This window comes from Pongo pygmaeus, chromosome X (assembly GCF_028885625.2).
Source record: "Pongo pygmaeus isolate AG05252 chromosome X, NHGRI_mPonPyg2-v2.0_pri, whole genome shotgun sequence".
NCBI lineage: Eukaryota > Metazoa > Chordata > Mammalia > Primates > Hominidae > Pongo > Pongo pygmaeus.
Genome location: NC_072396.2, coordinates 48,256,508 through 48,279,859, shown reverse-complemented (window position 1 = coordinate 48,279,859; position 23,352 = coordinate 48,256,508). Strand labels below are relative to the sequence as shown.

The following is a 23,352-nucleotide window of genomic DNA, read 5'->3' as shown; positions in this document are numbered from 1 at the left end:
ACAAAAACCAAAGTCATCCTTTGAGCTGCACTTCTTCCTATCTTTAGCCAGCATGGCCAAAAGCAGCCAGGAGATCCAGCAAGCCAACTGTTTATGACTGGATTTATCATTTTCAAATGCCACGGGTAACTTCTACCTCTCATAAGAGATAGCAAGCAGGTCAGCTGCTGTTTTACACCATAGGTAACTCCATAGCGACCCAGGCATGATTTACTCATCCCTCTTCCCTCTTCTTCCCTCCCAGGAAGGCTCCCACATAGTGCACCCTCCCCCAGCATCAAAAATGCAGCAACAAGCGTGTCATGTTTCTGCCCAGAAAAGCCCATTAGAGACTCAGTGTCAAAAGTTTTTATTGGGAGTTAGGCACTAGGTGCCCTCTGCCTAGCACGCACTAATATTTCAGACTCCTAGAAGAGAGGCAGATGGCCAGCATAAACCAGACTGTCAGCACAACACAGACACAGTGAGACACCCTTATCAGTTAGGGAAAAGTGGGAACCCTCCAGAAATCCAAGTTCCCAGACACCAGCCAAGGGCAAACCTTGAGAACAAGCTTTTCTCAGCATAACAGTCTCAGGCCTGCTCTGTTAATCCCTTTCTAGGCACCCACGTTATCCAGTCTCTGAATAACAATACTGAAATGCCCTTGCAAAAATTATAACTGAAAAAAATATGACAGTGAAAGAGATCTGACCTAACCGACCCCATCTTGCCCTTAACCTCCAAACTGCCCTTGTTCATTCCCGGGCATAGGCCAAGCTAACTATAGGAAAAATTTAGTTTGTATATATATATATATATATATATATTTTTTTTTTTTTTGAGACAGGGTCTCACTCTGTCACCCAGGCTGGAGTGCAATGGTGCGATCTTGGCTCACTGCAACCTCTGCCTCCCGGGTTCAAGCAATTCTCCCGCCTCAGCCTCCCGAGTAGTTGGGATTACAGGCGTGTGCCAACATGCCTGTCTAATTTTTTAATTTTTTGGTAGAGACGGGGTTTCACCATGTTGGCCAGGCTGGTCTCAAACCCCTGACCTCAAGTGATCCACCCACCTCAACCCCTAAAGTGCTGGGATTACAGACATGAGCCACTGTGCCCAGCCTTAGTTTATAGTTCAACTTCGAAACAAAGATGGTAACAGCCCTTTCCCAAAACAAACCCCCTTTTTGCCTGGGGACCAAACACCCTTTGTAAAACCAACAAATTAGCCACAAGAGTAGAAATTCTGGTTTAGAAGTCATGTGGCCGGAGGTCACAAAATTCCTAACCTCTGCAATTGCTCCTTTTGATAACATCACTATTGTAAAACCTAAGATTGGTGCTTGAGATATTTTTCAGACCTGCATTCTTTTCTTTTCTTTTTTAATTCTTTTTTTCGAGACAGGCTCTCACTCTGTCACCCAGGCTGGAATGCAGTGGTGCAATCTCGGCTCACTGCAACCTCGGCTCACTGCAACCTCCGCTTCCTGGGTTCAAGGAGTTCTTATGCCTCAGCCTCCCGAGTAGCTGGGACTACAGGTGTGTACCACCTTGCCCGGCTATTTTTTGTATTTTTAGCGGAGATGGGGTTTTGCCATGTGCCAGGCTGGTCTCAAACTTCTGGCCTCAAGTGATCTGCCCGCCTTGGCCTCCCAAAGTGCTGAGATTACAGGCATGTGCCACCACGGCCAGCCCCATTGTTTCATATATTTTATCATTTTTGTAGTTGTTTCAAGTGGAAGAGTAAATCTGGTTTCTGTAACTCCATCTTGGCCAGAAGCAAAAGGAAGTCTGATGTGCTCTTTCAGTATGTAGTTTCAATTCTTTTTTAATTCCAGGAAGTTTTCTTGAATTATAGTTTTTAGTATTTGTTTTCATCCTTTTGCCCTTGTTTTCTTCAAGAACTCCTAGGGTATATGAATTGGATCTTCTTTTTATAACTTTGATATTTGCCATTTGTCCTCAAATACTATTCTTTTGCTTTTTAAAAAATATATTCATCCTTTCCACCTTCTATTTCTTTTAAGCCATCACGTGTTATGTTTATTTGCTCTGTGTTCCTTGCAGTTTAATTTTCTATTCTGAAAGATTTTTTCTTTTATTTCCAAATATTTTCTGAGATCTATCATGAGTTTTTCTAGTTCTTATTTATGTTATTCTTTCATTGTCTTGCATCATTTTCTTAATGTTGTTTAGCTTGTTCAAAATAGTTGGCTATAATTTTGATCCGTTCTGTGAGCATGTGTTTTTGGCATTCTTTCATTGTGTCCAAGAATGGTATTCTACCCCTTATTCTTTTATTCTTACAGCAATATTGTATGGGATTTGTCCTCTGTATATTTCCATTGCTCTTCTTTATATCGAATTTCCTGAACTTTCAGAAGGAGGTGGGGGTTCAGGGTAGCTTTTCAAATGTCAGAGCTCCCTCTTCTGTTGTTTTTGCATAGTGCTAAAAATTATGGAAGCTTGTTTCTGAGATTCTTGGCTCTGTTTCCCCACTTTTATTTAGACAGTCTCTTCCCTTATTGAGGTAGGCCGAATAATGACTCCCCAAGAGAAATCTCTGGAACCTGTGTATGTTACTATATGATAAAAGGACTTTTGGGGTGTGATTAAGTTGAAGATTTTGAGATGGAGAGATTATTCTAGATTATTAACATAGGCCCTAAATGCAATCACAGGTGTCATTATAAGAGGGAGGCAGAGGAAGATGACACAAATAGGAGAAGAAAATATGAATACAGAGGCATAGATTCGAGTGTTGTGGTCACAAGCCAAGGAATGCCAGCGGCCACCAGCAGCTGGAAGAGCCAAGGAATGAAGAGAGTACGACCTTGCCAACACTTTGATCTTGGCCCAGCCATACTGATTTTAGATTTCTAGCCTCTAGAATTGTGAACAAATAAATTTCTGTTGTTTTAAGTCACCAAGTTTGTGGTAATTTGTTACACTAGCAATAGGAAACGTTTGGTAGCAAAAGTGGGGTGTTGCTGTAAAAAATACCCAAAAATGTGGAAGTGGCTTTGGAATAGAGTAATTAGATAATAGGTAGAGGCTGGAAGAATGTTGAGAAACATTATAGAAAACTCCTAGATTACCCAAAACACCCTGTTGGTAGAAATATGGATGTTGAAAGCACTGCTGGTTGAGGACTCAGAAGAAGTAAAGAAGATGGTAGAGAAAGTCTATATCATCTTAGAGAAGACATGTATCATCATAAGCATGTTAGTATAAATATGACCATTAAAAGTGCTGCTGGTGAGGGCTAAGAAGGAAAATCTTATTGGAAACTATAGGAAAGGTGATCCTCATTATAAAGTGACAGAAAACTTAGCAATTAAGTTAATTGTGTCCTACAGTTATGTTAAAAGCAGACTTATAAGCAGTGAACTTGCATATTTAGCTAAGGGGATTTCCAAGCAAAGTGTTGAAGTGCAGCCTGATTTTTTCTTGCTGCTTATGGTAAAATGTGATGAGAGGAAAGTGATAAACTGAGGGAAGAACTGCTAAGCAAAAATGAATCAGGGCCAGGCACGGTGGCTCCCGCCTGTAATCCCGACACTTTGGGTGGCCAAGGAGGGAGAATCACTTGAGGTCAGGAGTTCAAGACCAGCCTGGCCATCATGGCAAAACCCCATTTCTAATAAAGATATAAAAATTAGCCAGGTGTGGTGGCACGCACCTGTAATTCCAGTTACTCGGGAGGCTGAGAATTGCGTGAACCCTGGAGGCAGAGATTGCAGTGAGCCAAGATTGCGCCACTGCACTCCAGCCTGGGTGACAGAGCGAGACTCCGTCTCAAAAAAAAAAAAAAAGAAAAAGAAAAAGAAAAACGAAAAGAAGAAAGAATCAGGAGTTGATAATATGGGAAATTCTTAGCCTATCCACGTTGCCAAAGCTACTAAAATTAGGACATTTGCTTTTAGGAAAGCATGCTCTGGAGAGAACAAAGGTATGGCTGGGTAACCTTTTGCTACTACCACAGAGATTAGGCATGTAATTCATGGATCCCCTCAATCTTCACAGCAGAAGCCAGGAGTAGAAATGAGATTAACGAGGAAAAGCCTGTGGCCCTCTTGCCTGATGGTGTGAATCCCTGTGATATATACAGGAGATCCACAAGGTTTTCAAAGAATGTTATGCTAGCAGAAACATTGCCAGCTTATACTGAGAGACAGAGATGGAATGAAATGAAGGAAGGCTTCCAGATTCCAAAAATTCTGCAGGCAATAAAACTACTAAGCTTCAAAGCTGAGCTACCCTTCAATAAAAAGGATGGAGTTTTGGGCCCATAGTGTCAATTCATGAACTACAGAGGATTATTTCAAGGCCTTGAACCCTAATGGAATCTCCCCTGCTGGGTTTCAAAGTGGCTTGGTAACTATGACTTCTTAATTCCTTCAATTTTTCTCCCTTTTAGAATGAGAATGTCTGTAACTGTTATCCGATGCCTGTCCCATGCTTGTATTTTGGGAATAGATAACTCATTTTCTTGTTTCACAAGGTCCACAAATGAAGGGGAATAGTCCCCTGGGTTGCCATAGAGTCTCACTGAAACCTGATTTACATGATGAGATTTGAGACTTCTGAGCTGATGATATTTAGCTAAGATTTTGAACTTGAGCTGATGCTGTAATGAGTTGACACTTTTGAGGGTGTTGGGATAGGGTGAATGTATTTTGTATGTGGGATGAACATCAATGTTTGGGAACCACAGAGTGGATTGTGTAGGTTGAATAATGACTCCCTAAAAGATATATTATTTGGCCATAATTTGGCATATTTGGCTATATTATTTGGCCAAAAAAAGGACTTTGCAGATGTGATTAAGTTAAGGAACTTGCCATGAGGAGATCACCTGAATTATCTAGATGAGCCCTAAATGCAATCATAAGTGTTCCTATTAGAGAGAGGTAGAAGGAGATGGCACAAAAGAGAAGACAATGTGACTACAGAAGCGGAGGCTGGAGTGATGTGGCCATAAGCCAAGGAATCCTGGCAGCCTCTGGTGGGAGCAGAGCCCTGCTGATACTTGATTTTGGCCCAGTGATATTGATTTCAGACTTCTGGCCTTTATAACTGTGAGAAAATAAACTTCTGTTGTTTCAAGCCACCAAGTTTAAGGTATTTTGTTACAGTAGCCAAAGGAAATGAATACACAAGTTCAAGAGATCTATTGTACAACATGGTGACTATAGTTAATAACAATTGATATGGTTAAGCTTTGTGCTCCCACATAAATCTCATCTTGAATTGTAATCCCCATAATCCCTGTGTGTCAAGGGAGAGACCAAGTGGAAGTAATTGAATCACATGCAGTTTCCTCCATGCTGTTCTCATGATAGTGAGTGAGTTCTCACAAGAGCTGATGGTTTTATTATGGGTTCTTCCCCCTTTGCTCAGCACTTCTTCTCTCTACCGCCTTGTGAAGAAGGTGCCTTGCTTCCCCTTCACCTTCTGCCATGATTGTAAGTTTCCTGAGGCCTCCCCAGCCATGCAGAACTGTGAGTCAATTAAACCTCTTTCCTTTATAAACTACCCAGTCTCAGGCAGTTCTTTATAGCAGCATGAAAACAGACTAATATACAATGTATTGTATACATGAAAACTGCTGACAGTAGATTTTAAGTGCTCTCACAACAAATAAATATTTGAGGTTATATATATGTTAATCAGCTTGATTTGGCCATTCTACAATGTATACATATTTCATAACATCATGTTGTGCACCCATGATATTATGATTTATAATAAGATATATATATATTTGGTCTTCATCACCTGATATGGTTTGGATCTGTGTCCCTGCCCAGATATCATGTTGAATTGTAATCCTCAATATTGGAAGAGGGCCCTGGTGGAAGGTGACTGGATCATGGAGACAGTTTCTTATGAATGGCTTAGCACCATCCCCTTGGTGCTAAGTTCTCAAAAGATCTGGTTGTTTAAAAGTGTGTGGAACCTCCACCCTCTCTCCCTCATGCGCTGGCCATGTAAGACATGCCTGCTTCCCCTTTGCCTTCTGACATGGTTGTAAGTTTCCTGAGGCCTCCCCAGAAGCAGAAGCCGCTATGCTTCCTGTACAGCCTGTGGAACTGTGAGCCAATTAAACCTCTTTTCTTTATAAATCACCCAGTCTCAGGTATTTATTTATAGCAGTACAAGAACAGTCTAATACATTCCCCATTTCCTGGCACAGAGTTCCTAAAAGCCTTGGAATCTCCAGAGTGATGAGTGACTTTTTACACTAATGAGATGATGATGACTGGTGGCCCCCAGATAGCCTCAGGATGGTGGATGGTCACCAGAAAGACCAAGGCATGATTATAGGATTGAGACTTGCAGACTCACCATAAACTCTGGGGAGGGGAGAAGGGCAAAATGTTGACTTGATCACCAATGGCCAATTATATAACCAATCATGCCTACATAATGAAGTTTCCATAAAAGCCCAAAAGAACTGGCTTTGGATGAGCTTCCAGATAGTTGAACACAGTGAGATTCCTAGAGGGTGGCATGACTAGAGAGGGCATGGAAGCTCTGCACCCCTTTCCCCATTCCTCACTCTATGCATCTCTTCCATCTGCTATTCATCTGCATCCTTTGTAATATCCTTGATAATAAATAGGTAAATGTAAGTAATATTTCCCTAAATTCTAGGAGCTGCTCTAGCAAATTAATTGAACCTAAAGAGGGGGTCATTGATTTATAGCTGGTTGGTCAGACGTGTAGGTCACAACCTGGGACTTACAATTGGCATCTGCAGTGGGGGCAGTCTTGTGGTATTGAGCCCTCTAATGGCAGTATTTTCAGGTAGCGTCAGAATTGAATTGGAGGATACCCAGGTGGCATCCACTGGAGAATCTAATGTCAGAAGTGTTGTGTTGGCTGTGTTAGGGTAAGAGAAACACTGTTTTGGCCAGGCGTGGTGGTTCGTGCCTGTAATCCCAGCACTTTGGGAGGCCGAGGTGGGCAGATCACCCAAGGTCAAGAGTTCAAGACCAGTCTGGCCAACATGGTAAAACCCCATCTCTACAAAAATACAAAAATTAGCCGAGCATGATGGCAGATGCCTGTAATCCCAGCTACTCAGGAGGCTGAGGCAGGAGAATCACTTGAACCCGGGAGGTGGAGGTTGTAGTGAGCCAAGATCACGCCACTGCACTCCAGCCTGGGAGACAGAGCAAGACCCCATCTCAAAAAAAAAAAAAAAAAAAAAAAAGAAAGAAAGAAAGACTGTTTTTTTCCCTCTACTTCTATTAATACCATAAATATATACAATTTTTCTTTGTCAATTAAATAATAATAAAAACAAAACAAAACAAACATGAGAGGCTGGGTACAGTGGCAAATGTCTATAATCCCAGCAATTTCAAAGGCCGAGGTGGGTGGACTGTTTGAGCCCAGGAGTTTGAGACCAGCCTGGGCAACACAGTGAAACCCCATCTCTACAAAAAAATACAGAAAATTAGCCAGCTGTGATGGCATGCACCCGTAGTCTCAGCTACTCAGGAAGCTGAGGTGGGAGTATCACTTGAGCCTGGGGAGGATGAGGCTGCAGTGAGCTATGATCACACCACTGCACTCCAGCCTGGACAACAGAGCAAGACCATCTCAGAAAAAAACAAAACAAAAAAAATTACATTTACTATTTCTCTATCCTACTCAATTTTTGTTTCACTCCCAGCAGTATCTTAGTGTGCTCTGCTGTCCTAGAAGAGAGCCCTGGTATATCATCATACAGTAAAGAATTAACTTAGGAGGTCTGGGTTGTTTAAACCTTGTGCACTCCAAGGAAAGGTTTGGCCCTTGCCCCAGCTCCTGGGATATAACCTGTAAGTCAGGGGTCCCCAACTGCCAGTCCACAGACCAGTATGAGTCCAAGGCCTGTTAGGAACTGGGCCACACAGCAGGAGGTGAGCAGCAGGCAAGGGAGTGATACTGCTTGAGCTCCACCTCCTGTCAGATCAGTGGCAGCATTAGATTCTCATAGGAACACAAACTATTGTGAACTGCGCATGCAAGGGATCTAGGTTGCACACTCCTTATGAGAATCTAATGCCTGGTGATCTGAGATGGAACAGTTTCATCCCGAAACCATCCCCCCACGCTCCATGTCCATGGAAAGATTGTCTTCCACAAAACTGGTCCCTGGTGCCAAAAAGGTTGGGGACCACTGCTCTAAACCCTTGGAATATACTGCCTGTTAAGAAATCTTTGTTTACTTGAGTGCATGAGCCATGCCAGATAGCTGTGATTTTTGGTGAGTCTTGAGCTGTGCAGTATCAGCGTGAACCTTGGAAGGACTGAGTAAGGTCAACCACACAGGTAGTTGGCCATGCCTGAAACTGACTCCAAATAAAAATCACAGACACCGAGGCTCAAGTGAGAGTCCACGGTTGGTAATACTTCATGTATGTTACCCCACATCTGGCTAGGAGAATTAAGCAGTGGCCCTATGACTCCACCAAGAAGGGAGAACCCAAAGCTTGATCCTTGTTTCCCCTGGACTCTGCCCTATGTACCCTTTTCCATTGCTGAATTCTGAGTCCTTCATAGTCAATCAGTGAACCTGAGATTGGTCCTGGGAACCCCCAAGCACAGTCCGTCTTAAAAGTTCATAGAAGGCTGGGCATGGTGGCTCACACCTGTAATCCTGGCATTTTGGGAAGCTGAGGCAGGAGGACCACTTGAGCTCAGGAGTTCAAGACCAGCCTGGGCAACATAGCTAGACCTTGTCTCCACTAAAAATTTAAGAAATGAGCTCAGTGTGATGGCATGTGCCTGTAGTCTCAGCTATTCGGGAGGCTGCAGGGAGAGGATTGCTTGAGCCTGGGAGGTTGAGGCTTAGGTGAGCCAAGATCATGGCACTGCACTCCAGCCTGGGTGACAGAGCAAGACCCAGTCCCAAAAAAAAAGAAAAGAAGGAAAGAAAAGAAAAAAGAGTTCCTAGGAATTATTATAGTCTGCTCCAACCCCTTCCAGCCTTTCTGCAGATCCCTCACACTCGTTGCTGAATTTTGCAAAATTCCTCCCAGTTTCAGCTGCTGAATTCAAGTTGGTCTGCCATGCCCATTGGCTGTTTTGGTATTGTGTTCTCAGGTCTGGCAAATGCTGCTTACTTCCCCCTGCTTTTTCCTATACAGATAATTGTACCATGAAGTTGTTGTGGCTGTTGGTGACTTGTCCTTACTCATGTGTATTTTGATATTCATGGATATTTCAGCTATCTATTGCTGTGTAAATAAACCACACCAAAACTTAGTGGGTTAATAACTATTTTATTGCTCACGAATCTGGGCATGGCTCAGTGGGGATGGCTCGTTTCTTCTTCTTCTTCTTTTTTTTTAAGAGGTGGGATCTTGTTCTGTTGACCATTGGAGTGTAGTAGTGTAATCACAGCTCGCTGTAGCCTCAAAATCCTGGGCACAGCAATCCTTCCGCCTCAGCCTCCCGAGTAGCTGGGACTACCAGCATGTGCCACTGTGCCTGACTAATATATTTTAGTAGAGATGAGGTCTTGCTTTGCTACCCAGGCTGGTCTCAACTCCTTGCTTCACTGCTTCAGATGATCTGCCCACTTCAGCCTACCAAAGTGCTGGGATTACAGGTGTGAACCACCACGCCCAGACTTGTTTCTTCTCTATATGATGCCTGGAGAAGCTGGAATGGTACTGGAGGATGCAAGATAATTTCATCATATGACTGGGACCTCAGTGCTAGCTGCCAGCTGGGGCCTCAGTTATGTACATGGCCTATATTTAAGAGTCTCATGCTCTACCGACTGAGCTAGCCGGATGGCTGTCACAACGCTGCATGACCTATTTTTAAAAAGTGTCTCATCTTCCAGGACCTCTGTCTTCAGAAGGACAGCACAGACCTCTTTACAGGGTATCTAGATTCCCCTCTCACTAAAGCAAAAGTTCAATGTCTTTTAAGGCTGGGCTCAGAAGTCCCAGAATGCCATTTCTACCATACCTTATTGGTCAAATGGAACACAAGGCCAGCCCAGACACAAAGGATGAAAAAATAGGCTCCATGTCTTGATGGGTGGGTGGCAAACACATACAGGGTTGGAAATACAGCTGGCAGCCCTATCTGCAGAAAATCTGCCACACTAGGGACACTGTGTCTACTGGCCTCACCGTAAATATTATCCATGGGTTTTGATTTTGTCATCTGGTTGCTCTGTCTGTATGCTGGCATAACAAGAGAGTGAAAACTACGCTGCTGCCATCAGGCTTCCAGCGTCTCTTCTAATTAAAAAAAAAAAAAAAAAAAAAAGATCTCAGAAAAGAACAGAAATTTTGGGTGAGGGCAGAATGAAGAGGTAAAAACATTCTAAATGGTTCATTCTCCTGAGAAATTAGGAGTAAAGGCCAGTAACACATCTGTGTGTGTGTGTGCGTGTGTGTGTGTGTGTGTATGTGCGCCCATGTGTGTGCTTAATCTACCAATAGAGAAAATGTGAATTATGCTTATAAGGAATGGAAAGATAATCATCAGAAGAATTGACAAGCAGAGTAGAACTTCCAAATTACTAAGGGAGGGAGAAGGGGAATAAACGGAAGCTTGAGAGAGCCAACAAATGTAAGGAAATTGAAAAGGTGGAAACAGTAACAAAATCGAAAAAAGGAAACAAAGTCCGATGGAACACACAAAAACAGGCATATCACTGATAAACTGAATGGACTGGGTTCTCCCATAAAAGAGAGGGACTGTAACATTGGGTTATAAAACAAAAGTTATGTGTTATTTACTAGAAGCACTTTTTTTTTTTTTTTTGAGATTGAGTTTTGTTCTTGTTGCCCGGGCTGGAGTGCAATGGCGTGATCTCGACTCACTGCAACCTCCGCCTCCTGGGTTCAAGCAATTCTCCTGCCTCAGCCTCCCAAATAGCTGGGATTACAGGCATCTGCCACCACGCCCAGCTAATTTTGTATTTTTAGTAGAGACAGGGTTTCTCTATGTTGGTCAGGCTGGTCTCGAACTCCCGACCTCAGGTGATCCGCCCACCTCGGCCTCCCAAAGTGCTGGGATTACAGGCATGAGCCACCATGCCCAGCCTAGAAGCACATTTAAAATAAAGAGACTGGGGTGGGGTGTGGTGGCTCATGCCTGTAATCCCAGCATTCTGGGAGGCCGAGGCAGGTGAATCACCTGAGGTCAGGAGTTCGAGACTAGCCTGGCCAACATGGTGAAACCCTGTCTCTATTAAAAATACAAAAATAAGCCGGGCATGGTGGCAGGCACGTGTAATCCCAGCTACTCAGGAGGCGGAGGCAGGAGAATCACTTGAACCCAGGAGGCGGAGGTTGTAGTGAGCTGAGATCACGCCACTGCACTCTAGCCTGGGCAATAGAGTGAGACTCAGTCTAAAAATAACAATAATAATAAAATAAAGAGACTGGAGGGGCAGGGTGGCTCACGCCTGTAATCCCAGGACTTTGAGAGGCCAAGGTGGGAAGATCATTTGAAGCCAGGAGTTTGAGACCAGACTGGGACCTCATCTCTATAAAAATAAAAATTAGCCTGGCATGGTGATGTATATCTGTAGTCCCAGCTACTCAGGAGGCTGAGGCATGAGAATCACTTGAACCCAGGAGGTGGAGGCTGCAGTGAGCTGAGATGGCACCACTGTACTCCAGCCTGGGCAACAGAGCGAGACTCTGTCTCAAAAAAAAAAAAAAAAAAAAGAAAACTACTTAAAATGGACAACACTATTTTCCAAAATTTGCCAGAAAACTTTATACTAAATGGTAAAATGGTTAAATCATTTCCATGAACACCAGCAACAAGATAGGGGTGTTTTCTATCACATCTATTACTCAACATTATTTTGAAGGCTTTATCTCAGCATTGTCCAATACAACTAAGGCTCTATTTCAGCACTGTCCAATACAGCATTGTCCATCATTCTGCAATGATGGAAATGTTTTTATATTTAGCATCATCCAATACAGTAGCCACTAGCCATATGTGGGTACTGAGCACTTGAAATGTGGCCAGACAACCGAGAAACCGAATTTTAAGTTTTATTTAACTTAAATTTAAACAGCAGGCCAGGTGTGGTGGCTCATGCCTGTAATCCCAGCGCTTTGGGAGGCCAAGGCAGGTGGATCCATTGAGGTCAAGAGTCTGAGATCAGTCTGGGCAACATGGTGAAATCGAGTCTCTACAAATACAAAAATTAGCTGGACGTGGTGGTACACGCCTATAGTCCCAGCTACTTGGGGGGCTGAGGTGAGGGGATCACCTGAGCCTGGGACGTAGAGGCTGCAGTGAGTAGAGATCGTGCCACTACACTCCAGCCTAGGTGACAGAGTGAGACCTTGTCTCAAAAAATAATAATAAAAAAATAAATAAATAGCCAATGAGCTTAGAGGCTACCTTATTAGACAGCTAATACAGAGAAAAAAGAAGAAATAATCATATCAAATGTCAGATAGGAAATATTATCTATATCTGATACGACTGTACAATTAGAAAACCTAGGAAAAAACTGTAATAAGAAGCTACCAGAATAGGTAGATAGTCTTGATAAGGAGTTGGATACAAGATAAAATTATCACCTGTAGTCCCAGCCATTTGGGAGGCTGATGTGGGAGGATCACTTGAGTCCAGGAGTTTGACACCAGCCTGGGCAACATAGGGAGAACCTATCTCTACAGAAAAATTTTAAAATTAGCTGGGTCTGGTAGTGCACACCTGTAGTCCCAGCTACTTGGGAGGCTGAGGAAGGAGGATCATTTGAGCCTGGAAGGTTGAGGCTACAGTGAGCTGTGATCATGCCAGTGAACTTCAAGGCAAGATCCTGTCTCAAAAAATAAAAATAAAAGAGAAAATTATAAAAATATGTTATTCCTATACTAGCAGTAAGCAGATGGGACTAGCAAAAATAAGTCTTAACGACAACAAAAATATAAATATGCGAAAAATAAATTTAACCAAAAAAGATAAAAAGATGATGGATTTATAAGAAGAAAAATTATAAATATCATTGCAGCATATAAGACGTAATCAGACACATAAAATCCCTAGATACAAAGAAAGGCTTAATGTAATAAAAACGTTAAATCTCCCCAACTATTATATTAATGTAAATATAATTCCAATCAAAATCATAATAGTTTTTTTTTTTTTTTTTTTTGAGACAGAGTCTTGCTCTGTCACCCAGGCTGGAGTGCAGTGGCACGATCTTAGCTCATTGCAACCTCTGCCTCCCGGGTTCAAGCAATTCTCCTGCCTTAGCCTCCCGAGTAGCTGGGATTACAGGCGTGCATCACTGTGCCAATTTTTGTATTATTATTAGAGATGGGGTTTCACCATGTTGGCCAGGCTGGTCTTAAACTCCTGACCTCAAGTGATCTGCCTGCCTGGGCCTCCTAAAGTGCTGGGATTACAGGTGTGAGCCACCTCACCCAGCAATAGTTGAGGGTTTTGTTTTTTGTTTTTGTTTTTTTTTTTTTTTGAGACAGTCTCACTCTGTTGCCCAGGCTGGAGTGCAGTGGCGTGATCTCTACTCATTGCAACCTCCACCTCCTGGGTTCAAGCAATTCTCCTGCCTCAGCCTCCCAAGTAGCTGGGATTACAGGTGCCTGCCACCACAGGTGGCTAATTTTTTTATTTTTTAGTAAAGACAGGGTTTCGCCATGTTGGCCAGGCTGGTCTCCAACTCCTGGCCTCAAGTTATTTGCCCACCTTGGGCTCCCAAAATGCTGGGATTATAGGCATGAGCCACCTCGCCCAGTCACAACAATTTAGTTTTGTTGTGTTTTTGTTTTTTTTGCAGGGGCTGGGGGACGGGTTGGTAGCATTCATTTTGAAACTTGATTAAATGATTTTAAACTTCAGAGAATTCCTAGAAAATAAATTTGCAAGAACAAAAATCCCTTGAAATCAAATAGATTACAGACACAAAATAGAGTTCAGGTCAAGCTAAGTATATTTGTGACCTTATATGACAGAAGCAATATTTAATTCAGTGGTTACAAGGTGGTGTGTTTCATAAATGGTGCCAACTGGCAATACTGAATTTTACCTCTCCTAGTGAGCAGTGCAGGTCAAGAAATCCCCTTACTCTAAAGGGAAAATGGCTTACTGCAAAGAACCATCCTTCCCCATATGACTTAGAAGTCACGGATGTCCCCTGTTTACCTATGAGAAGGCCAGACACCCACTCTCCAAATTCCCATTCTTTGCCTCATAGATGACAAGCCTAACTGCTTGTCTCCACTGATCAATCGGAATAAAATGCTCTTTAGCCAAACTTGAACCAGGCTTCTTTCCTACAAGCTCCTAACTCTGCTTGCCCCGAAGCCTGGGCAAGCATCAAAAAAAGTCGAAATTCCTCCCCTCCCAACGGACCCTGCTTCTCAGCTTCTCCTGGGAATGGGCGCATCATTGTGGGACAATTTCCTGGCAGACCCCACTGGCCATTCCCCCTTGTTTGTGCAGCTTCCTTTCCACAGATTCTGCTTATCTCTGCCTGCCTCCTTACTCTCTACAAGAAAAGCCTTTTTCTGTTTGGTTTCAAAATGCTCTCAGGTTTCTGAGATGGGAGCATTCTCCCTTTTGCAATAGTCTGTCTTTCTAATTAAAGTCTCTTTTTATTTGACACAGAAAAAAGTGTGACACAGGCTTCTTGTTCAAGCTTGATCTTGATTTCATACCATATACCAGAGTAAATTCCAACTAGATTAAAGTAGAAAAAATTAAAGCAATAAAAACACTGAAATACATGTTAAGATTATCTTTCTATCTGGAATAGGGAATGGAAACTAGGCAAGATGGGATATACAAAAGCCATAAAAGAAAGTTTAGACATATCTGATCAGAGGCTACGTTTCACTAGTTACATATTACACATAAAATTTTTCTTTCTTTTTTTTTGAGATGAAGTCTTGCTCTATCACCCAGGCTAGAGTGCAGTGGCCCAAGCTCAGCTCACTGCAATCTCCACTTCCCAAGTTCAAGCGATTCTCCTGCCTCAACCTCCCGAGTAGCTGGGATTACAAGCGCCCAACACCAAGCCTGGCTATTTTTTTTTTTTTTTTTTTTTTTTTTTAGTAGAGATGGGTGCTGGGATTACTGTGCCCAGCCCACATAAAATTTTTCTAATTGCACATTTAAAAAAACATAAAATGCAAAAGACAAAAAGAGTTTGGGAAAAAATACTGCAATGTAACTGACAGATGGTTAATACCCTTAATGGACAAAGATGTTAATATCTCTAATGTAATATCCCTAATGTACAGTGTAACTGACAGACTGTTAATATCCCTAATGTACAATGCAATTTGTACACTGTTTACAAATTGATAAGAAAAGGAAAAATCATCCCAAAGAAAACTGGACAAAGGATATGAACATTTGCAAAAGAGAAAAGCCAAATGGCCAATAGACCAAAACAATCCTCAATTGCACAAATAGTCAGAAAAACACAAAATTAAAGACAGCATCAACATCCAGCGCTAGAGGGGATTTGCCTTAATGAACTTAATGATTTTGCTGGTAGGACTAGGAAACTTTATAATCTTTTGGGGGAAGGAATTTGGCTATATCTATTCAGTAATGAAACACCGATACCTGCAGTTAATAATAAAACTTCAAAACATAGGAAGCAAAACATTGAATAGCACAAGGAAAACCTGCAAGTACAGTCTCTCTCTCTCCTCTCTCTCTTTCTCCCCCCCACATCACCCCCAGTTGACAAGCTGAAGGGAATTATCAGGAAACACACATTTTAAAAGGCCCAACGCATAAGCTTGAACCAACAGAGCCGTAGAGTACGATAAATCCAACAACTAGGCAGGAATTATCAGGAAACACACATTTTAAAAGGCCCAACGCATAAGCTTGAACCAATAGAGCCGTAGAGTACGATAAATCCAATCAAGGCACAAAACCATTTTTGAAAGCTGGCCTCGTACTTGAGCCTTAAGGCAAGTTTCATCAAATTTCAAGCTCAACGTTCTTGGGCCACAAGGCAAATGGGCTTAGAAATCGCTAACACAGGGATTAACTTCTTGTTCGTTTGCGGAAATGCAAAATGGTGTTAAGACCTGTAACATTTTCTGCAGTCCCTCTAAATTCCTTCTTTGAATAATCGATTCCTAGAACAGGACGCGACGGACCAAGCCGGGTTAAACTGCCCACAGCTACATTGGGCAGCATGTCCACCCCTGATGACCAAATCCCACCAAACGTGCAGCTGGCACTCGGCCGCCTTTGTTTCCTTCCCCTAGAATAAAACTCCGCTGCTTTCCCACGTTCCTGGAGCAGCAGCCGGAATAAAGCGCCCATGGCCTTGCCCTTGGAGTCTCGGAGGATGTTTGCCACTCCGACAATGGACTTTTAAATAATTCAGGGGTCAAAAGGCGTGTGTGGGGGGGGGGAAGAGTTACAAATCAGCACTTGAAACCGAACACAAACAAAAATCAAACAAATCCGAGCTAATACAACAAATCAAAACTTGGATCTTTAGAAGAAAACTTCAACCTTAATGCTTCCAGGAGGAAAGCAGAAAGGATAATGACTGAATTGTGAAAACGAGCCAAAATGCTCCACCACTGATGTCACACACACCTATGACTCCCTGCACAGATCCACGGTCCCGGGCGCTGAATCCCCGCAACTCTCTGCGCCCACAGAGGTTAAACTCTCGCTGCCGGTGACTTCCGCTTCCTGGCCTAAATCTGACACGCACGACTCCCCCCGCGGCAACTGCACAGGTTCGGTGACAGCCGAGACGCCAGCGTTTCCCGCAGCCGGCCGGGGCCCAGGTCGGAGCTGTAGCCAGTGGGGCCGCCAGGTGGGCTCCAGACGGGGCGGGCGCGGGGTCCCGGCCGCCGCAGGAGAGGGGTCGCCGCCTCCCACAGAGCAGTGCGGCGGCGGGGGCGGGGGCGGGGGCGGGGGCGTCTCGCGACCTGCTCCTGGAGGTGGGGGCTGGGCGATATTTAAAGAGACGGAGGCTCCCCGGTGGGGACGGCCTGAGGCCGAGGGCACCCTGAGGGCGGAAGAGGCAAAGCGCCTCGCCCGCCGGGGCGTCGGAGGTGACTGATTCCTAGAGGCTGCGGCGGAGGGGAGAAGCCTGGTGGTACATTCCATGGCCCAGTGCCTCGGCCACTGGAAAATCCCACAGGGGTATATCGAGTAGGGGACCGCGGGCTCCGCGGCAGAAATGACCGCCCTTCCAAGATGGCGGCTCCCGTAGAGACACTCCCAGGGGACAGCCATGTTCCTTGCCTGACAGTCACTGAAGGAAATTGGAAAACCCGCCTCTCCTTCGACGCGCACGCGCACGCGCACGGGCACGCACGCACCGGCGCGGTGTAAGGGCACCAGGTGTAATTGTGGGCGAGCGGCCGCTTCGGAGCTGACACTAAGCATGTGCAGGTCAAGCCCAGAAGCGCCGGGGTTCCTCGAAGCAGTTTTCGGGACTTAAGGCTGTGGGAGTGAGTTTAACAGACGGACTTAGGGCCACTTAAGCATTGAGATAAATGTGAAGATGTTATGACATGGATCAAGCATTGAGATAATTATGGGGATGTTATGACATGGATTTTGTACTCGATGATGCTCAGTAGGGTGAGTAAGGAGGCTTCTCTGGGGTCATTTATAGGGAGGTGCAGAATGAGTGATTGGGGTTTGTGGGTGAGTGATGGATCACTAGAGAAAGTTGATGGGTAGCCTGTGGGATGAGTGTTGGGGACACCGGAGTGAATGATAAGGGGGTCTGTGGAGTGAGTGATACAGGGTCTCTAGGGTGAGTGATAAGGTATATGTGAGATGAGTGATGAGAAGTCCGTGGGGGTGAGAAGGGGCTGTGCAGGATGACTACTGGAGGTCTGTGAGGTGTGGGGTGGGGTTTATTGGGTGAGTGACCAAGGTTTCTGCTGGGTGAGTGATGCGTTTATTTGGGACTAATGATGGGGGGCCGTGGAATCAGATATGCAGCTTCCTGGGGTCAGTGATAGGTGGTCTTTAGGTCTGAGATGAGGTTATTTCAAAAACCTACTTTTGACTTTGTTGGTCCTCCTGTATCTTTGTTTCTCTGTCATTAATATCTGCCCTTAACTTCGTTATTTCTTTTCTGTTTTTTTCTTTTGTTCTCATTTTTGAAGTCCTGAATTTAATGCTTATCTCTTACTATCCAGTCATTTTATTTTATAATATAAACATTCAGTTTATAAATTTTTCTCTAAGAACACTTTAGCTCCGTGTCACATGTTTTGTTGTTGTTGCTGCTGTTCGGTTTTATTTTGTTTTGAGACAGGGTCTCACTCTGTCGCCCAGAGATGGAGTGCAGTGGCACGATCATGGCTCACTGCAGCCTCAACCTCCTGTGCTCAGTCGATCCTCCCAACTTAGCCTCCCAAGTAGCTGGAACTATAGGCATGTGCTGCCACATCCACTAATTTTTTATTTTGTGTAGACACGGGGTCTCACTATGTTGCCCAGGCTGATTTTTGTTTTAAAGATACAAGAATCTCTCTCTGTTGCCTAGGCTGGAGTGCAGTGAAACCATCATGGCTCATTGCAGCCTCAACCTCCTAGGCTCAAGTGACCCTCCCACCTCAGCCTCCCAAGTTGCTAGGACTACAGGCAGGTTTGCCCAGCTAATTTTTAAATTTTTTGTAGAGATTGGGGTCTTGCTATGTTGCCCAGGCTGGTCTTGAACTCCTTGGCCTCAAGCAGTCCTCAAGTAGTCCTCCCACCTCATCTTCCCTTTTTTGTTATTGATTTCTAAATTGTGGTTAGAGGCTGTCACCTGAGTGATCATTACGTGCAGGAATGATGCTTTTAAGTTCAATACATACCACCAAACTACTTTCCAAAGCTTTTGTAAAATTGAAACTCCCACCAGCAACATATAAAAAGGCTTCTTCCAAAATCCTGTTCCACATTGGATTTTTTTTTTAAATTTACCCCATTCTGAGGGCCAAACACAAGGATATCTAGTTTGCCTTGATGTGCATTTTCCTGACAACTAGTGGCTGAACATTATTTCATTCTTATTGGCCATTGAAATATATATTTAAACTTTTTCATATCCTTTGCCCTTTTTTTCCTTTAGGTGGTTTGTCTTTCTTACTAATTTGTGAATATTAACCTGTATTGTAACTATATTTCATCTATCTCTATATTTTGACTTCTGAAAGATGTCTTCACATTTGATTTTTAAAAAATCATCTATTAAGATATATCTGCCTTTTTCCTTTACAGGTTCTGAGTGTCTTGTCTTGCCTAGTGACTTCCTCATTTCATGTTCAAACAAATACGCCTTAAATTTATTTTTAATATATTTATTGTTTCAATTTTTTAAAGTTAAATTTTAATCTAACTGGAATTTATTTTGGTTTATGGTATGAGATGGAATCAGTTCGTATATTCCATTTGGATAGCTAATTTGCCAGCACCAGTCGTTAAATGAATACCCTTTTCTAATTCAATTAAATGTCACTTTTGTCACATAAGTTCCCAAATGTGTATTGTTTTATTTCTCAACTCTGTTTAGTTCTTCTGATATATGTATTACTCCTTTTTAAAAAATCATATTGACTTTAGAAATAGTTTTAATATCAGGTAGAACTAGTCCCCCTTGCTTTCTTTTTGGTTGCTTTAATTAATTTTCTTGTGCGTCTATTCTTTTTTTTTTTTTTTTTTGAGACGGAGTCTTGCTCTGCTGTCATCTAGGCTGGAGTGCAGTGGCGCAATCTTGGCTCACTGCGACCTCCACCTCCCGGGTTCAGGCAATTCTCCTGCCTCAGCCTCCCAAGTAGCTGGGACTATAGGCGCGTGCCACCCTGCCCAGCCAATTTTTGTATTTTTAGTAGAGACGAGGTTTTACCATATTGGCCAGACTGGTCTCAAACTCCTGACCTCGTGATCTGCCTGCCTCGGCCTCCCAAAGTGCTGGGATTACAGGCATGAGCCACCGCACCCAGTGTTATTCTTCCATGTAAATGTTAAAATTATTTTATCTAGTTTCAAAAATAACCACTAAAACTATAATTTTTGATAGTTTTCTTATGGGTCCAACACCTTTTTTTTTTTTAACAGTTCATTCTTGGATATTTTACCTTTGTTTTTATCATCATTGTGAATAGCATATTTTTTTCTATTTCCATAGGGAAAATCTATTTTTATAATTTTATTTCGTATTCAATCCAATTACCAAATTCTCATATGAATCTAGTTGCTTTTTACAGTCTCTTACTTTTCCTAGCTGTCATATTCCATCCAATTAAAAATGATACTGTCTCTTCCTTTCAAATATTTATTCTGATCACCTCATCTTCTGTTGCACTAGTTAGAGCTTTCAGAACAATGTTGAGTGACATTTAATAGAGGGTATTTGCTATCTTGTTGCTAATGTTAATGACAATAACTTGGACATTTTTTATTTGAATGTGAAAGGTGTTTATTCATTAATCTAGTCAATAAACATTTATTGAATACCTACCCCTTGCCAGATATTGACTTTGCAACCCTGCTTGGCACTTACTAGCTATGATTTTTTTTTTCTAGCAGCTTTATTGTATCATTCATCTACCATAAAATTCACCCATTTAAAGCTTACAGTTCAGCAGTTCTTAGCATATTCACTGAATTGTGCAACCATCATCACAATCTAATTTTAGAGTATTTTATCATCCCAAAAGGAAACATCGTACCCATTAGCAATCATTCCTCATTCCCAACCCTCACCCTAGCCACAGGCAACCACTAATTTACTTCCTGTCTCTATAGATTGGTCTATTCTAGACATTTTATATAAATGGAATCATAAAACATGTGGTCTTTTATGATTGTCTTATTTATTTATTTTAGACAGAGTCTCAGTCTGTCACCCAGGCTGGAGTGCAGTGGCCGGATCTCAGTTCACTGCAGCTGCCGCCTCCCAGGTTCAAGCAATTCTCCCTGCCTCAGCCTCCCAAGTAGCTGGGATTACAGGCGCCTGCCACCACGCCTGGCTAGCTTTTGTATTTTTAGTAGAGACATTGGCCAGGCTGGTCTTGAACTCCTGACCTCAGGTGATCCACCCACCTCGGCCTCCCAAAGTACTGGGACTACAGGCATGATCCACTGTGTCCGGCCATGATTGTTTTCTTTAACTTAGCCTAATGTTTCCAAAGCTCATCCATCTTATAATATGTATTAGGACCTTATTCCTTTTATTATTTTGTTTGTTGTGGTATGAACACTTAACATGAAAGCTACCCTCTTAAATTTTGTTTGTTTGTTTGTTTTGTTTTGTTTTGTTTTTTTGAGACAGAGTCTCGCTCTGTCACCCAGGCTGGAGTGCAGTGGCATGATCTCGGCTCACTGCAACCTCCACCTCCCAGGTTCAAGCAATTCTCCTGCCTCAGCCTCCCGCATAGCTGGGACTATAGGTGCGTGCCACCACACCTGGCTAATTTTTTGTATTTTTAGTAGAGACAGGATTTCAACATATTGGTCAGGCTGGTCTCGAACTCCTGACCTCAGGTAATCTACCTGCCTCGGCCTCCCAAAGTGCTGGGATTACAGGTGTGAGCCACCGCATGTGGCGTGTTCTCTTAAATTTTTAAGTGCACAATACAGTACTGTTAACTATAGGTGCAATGTACAGCCAATCTCTAGAACTTCCCTCCTGTATACCTGAAATTTTATACCCGTTGAATAGCAACTTCTTATTACCCCCTCCTCTCAGCCCCTGGCAACCACCATTCTACTATCTGTTTCTATCAGTTTATTTTAGAAGTACTTCATGTCTTTTTATTCCTGAAGGATATTTCATTGTATGGATACACCACATTTTGTTTATCCATTCATCAGTCAATGGACATTTGGGTTGTTTCCACGTTTTAGCTATTATGAATAATGCTGCTATGAGCATTTGCGTACAAGTTTTTGTATGGACATATGTTTTCATTTCTCTTGGGTGGATACCCAGGAGTGGAATGACTGGTATAAGGAGTGAGGTAGAAATTTACCTCTTCTCTTTTAGGATTTCTTTTTGTCTGGGTCTGAAAGTTAAATTGACATACGACAGATCAACAGAGAAAAGTGTACAGATTTATTTAATACAAGTTTTATGTGGCACAGGAGCCTTCATAAAGAAATGAAGACCCAAAGTAGTAGTTAGAGTCAATCACTCATATACTGGATTGGACAAAGAATACTTAAGTTGTGAAAAAGCAACTCAGTTATGTGGGGAGGCTTAAAACATAAGAGTTTTTAAAATTTTTTTTGGCTTATTTCTCCAAGAAAAAAAGTTATTTTTCATAAGATCTGTACACAATTCTCTTGCTCTCAATTTCCTGGCCTTGATAGTAAGAATGTGGCATTCCAGCTGGGCGCGGTGGCTCACACCTATAATCCCAGCACTTTGGGAGGCCGAGGTGGGTGGATCACCTGAGGTCAGGAGTTTGAGACCAGCCTGGCCATCGTGGTGAAACACCATCTCTATTAAAAATACAAAAACTAGCTGGGTGTGGCGGCGGGCGCCAGTAATCCCAGCTACTTGGGAGGCTGAGGCAGGAGAATCGCTTGAGCCCGGGAGGCAGAGGTTGCAGTGAGCAGAGATCGTGCCACTGCACTCCAGCCTGGGTGACAGAGCGAGACTCAGTCTCCAAAAAAAAGCCGGGTGCTGTGGCTCACGCCTGTAATCCCAACACTTTGGGAGGCCAAGGCGTGCGGATCGTGAGGTCAGGAGATCGAGACCAGCCTGGCCAACATGGTGAAACCCCATCTCTACTAATAATACAAAAATTAGCTGGGCATGGTGGCGTGCGCCTGTAGTCCCAGCTACTCAGGAGGCTGAGGCAGGAGAATCACTTGAACCCGGGAAGTGGAGGCTGCAGTGAGCCGAGATTGTGCCACTGCACTCCAGCCTGGGCAACAGAGCAAGACTTTGTTTCAAAAACAAAAACAAAAAAAGAATGTGGCATTCCTTCTGGTAGAGGGAGGGCATCTTTCACATGGGAATTTCATCTCCCACTTTTAGGAAACAGAGGGAAGGTCAGTATGATCTTTCTGCACCTGCTGCTTTTCAAGTGCCTGTAAATCAAAATAGCCGGTATTCCAGAGTGGTGTGTGTGTTGTGTGTGTGTGTGTGTGTATTTTTTTTTTTTTAGGTGGAGTTTCGCTCTTATTGCCCAGGCTGGAGTGCAATGGTGCGATCTTGGCTCACCACAACCTCTGCCTCCCGGATTCAAGCAATTCTCCTGCCTCAGCCTCCCGAGTAGCTGGGATTACAGGCATGCACCACTATGCCTGGCTAATTTTGTATTTTTAGTAGAGATGGGGTTTCTCTATGTTGGTCAGGCTGGTCTTGAACTCCCGACCTCAGGTGATCCACCCGCCTCGGCCTTCCAAAATGCTG

General features: G+C 43.3%; 1 protein-coding gene across 16 annotated transcripts in view; it reads left to right on the top strand.

Moving 5' to 3' along the window:
• Positions 1-14,879: 14,879 nt before the first annotated feature.
• The window catches only part of ZNF41 (zinc finger protein 41), a 44,225-nt gene continuing 35,752 nt past the window's right edge, over positions 14,880-23,352 (top strand). For 7 of the 16 annotated variants that reach the window (XM_063660876.1, XM_054472311.2, XM_054472309.2 and 4 more), the window contains exon 1: positions 14,880-16,794. Coding sequence is in view for 1 of the 16 variants with exons in the window: in XM_054472312.2 (XP_054328287.1) it covers positions 17,535-17,570 (36 nt within the window). In the remaining 15 variants the exon portion in view is untranslated. Of the gene's footprint in view, positions 16,795-16,954; positions 17,571-23,352 lie in introns of those variants that run through there. The other 9 variants (XM_063660875.1, XM_063660873.1, XM_063660871.1 and 6 more) reach the window with 2 other exon arrangements.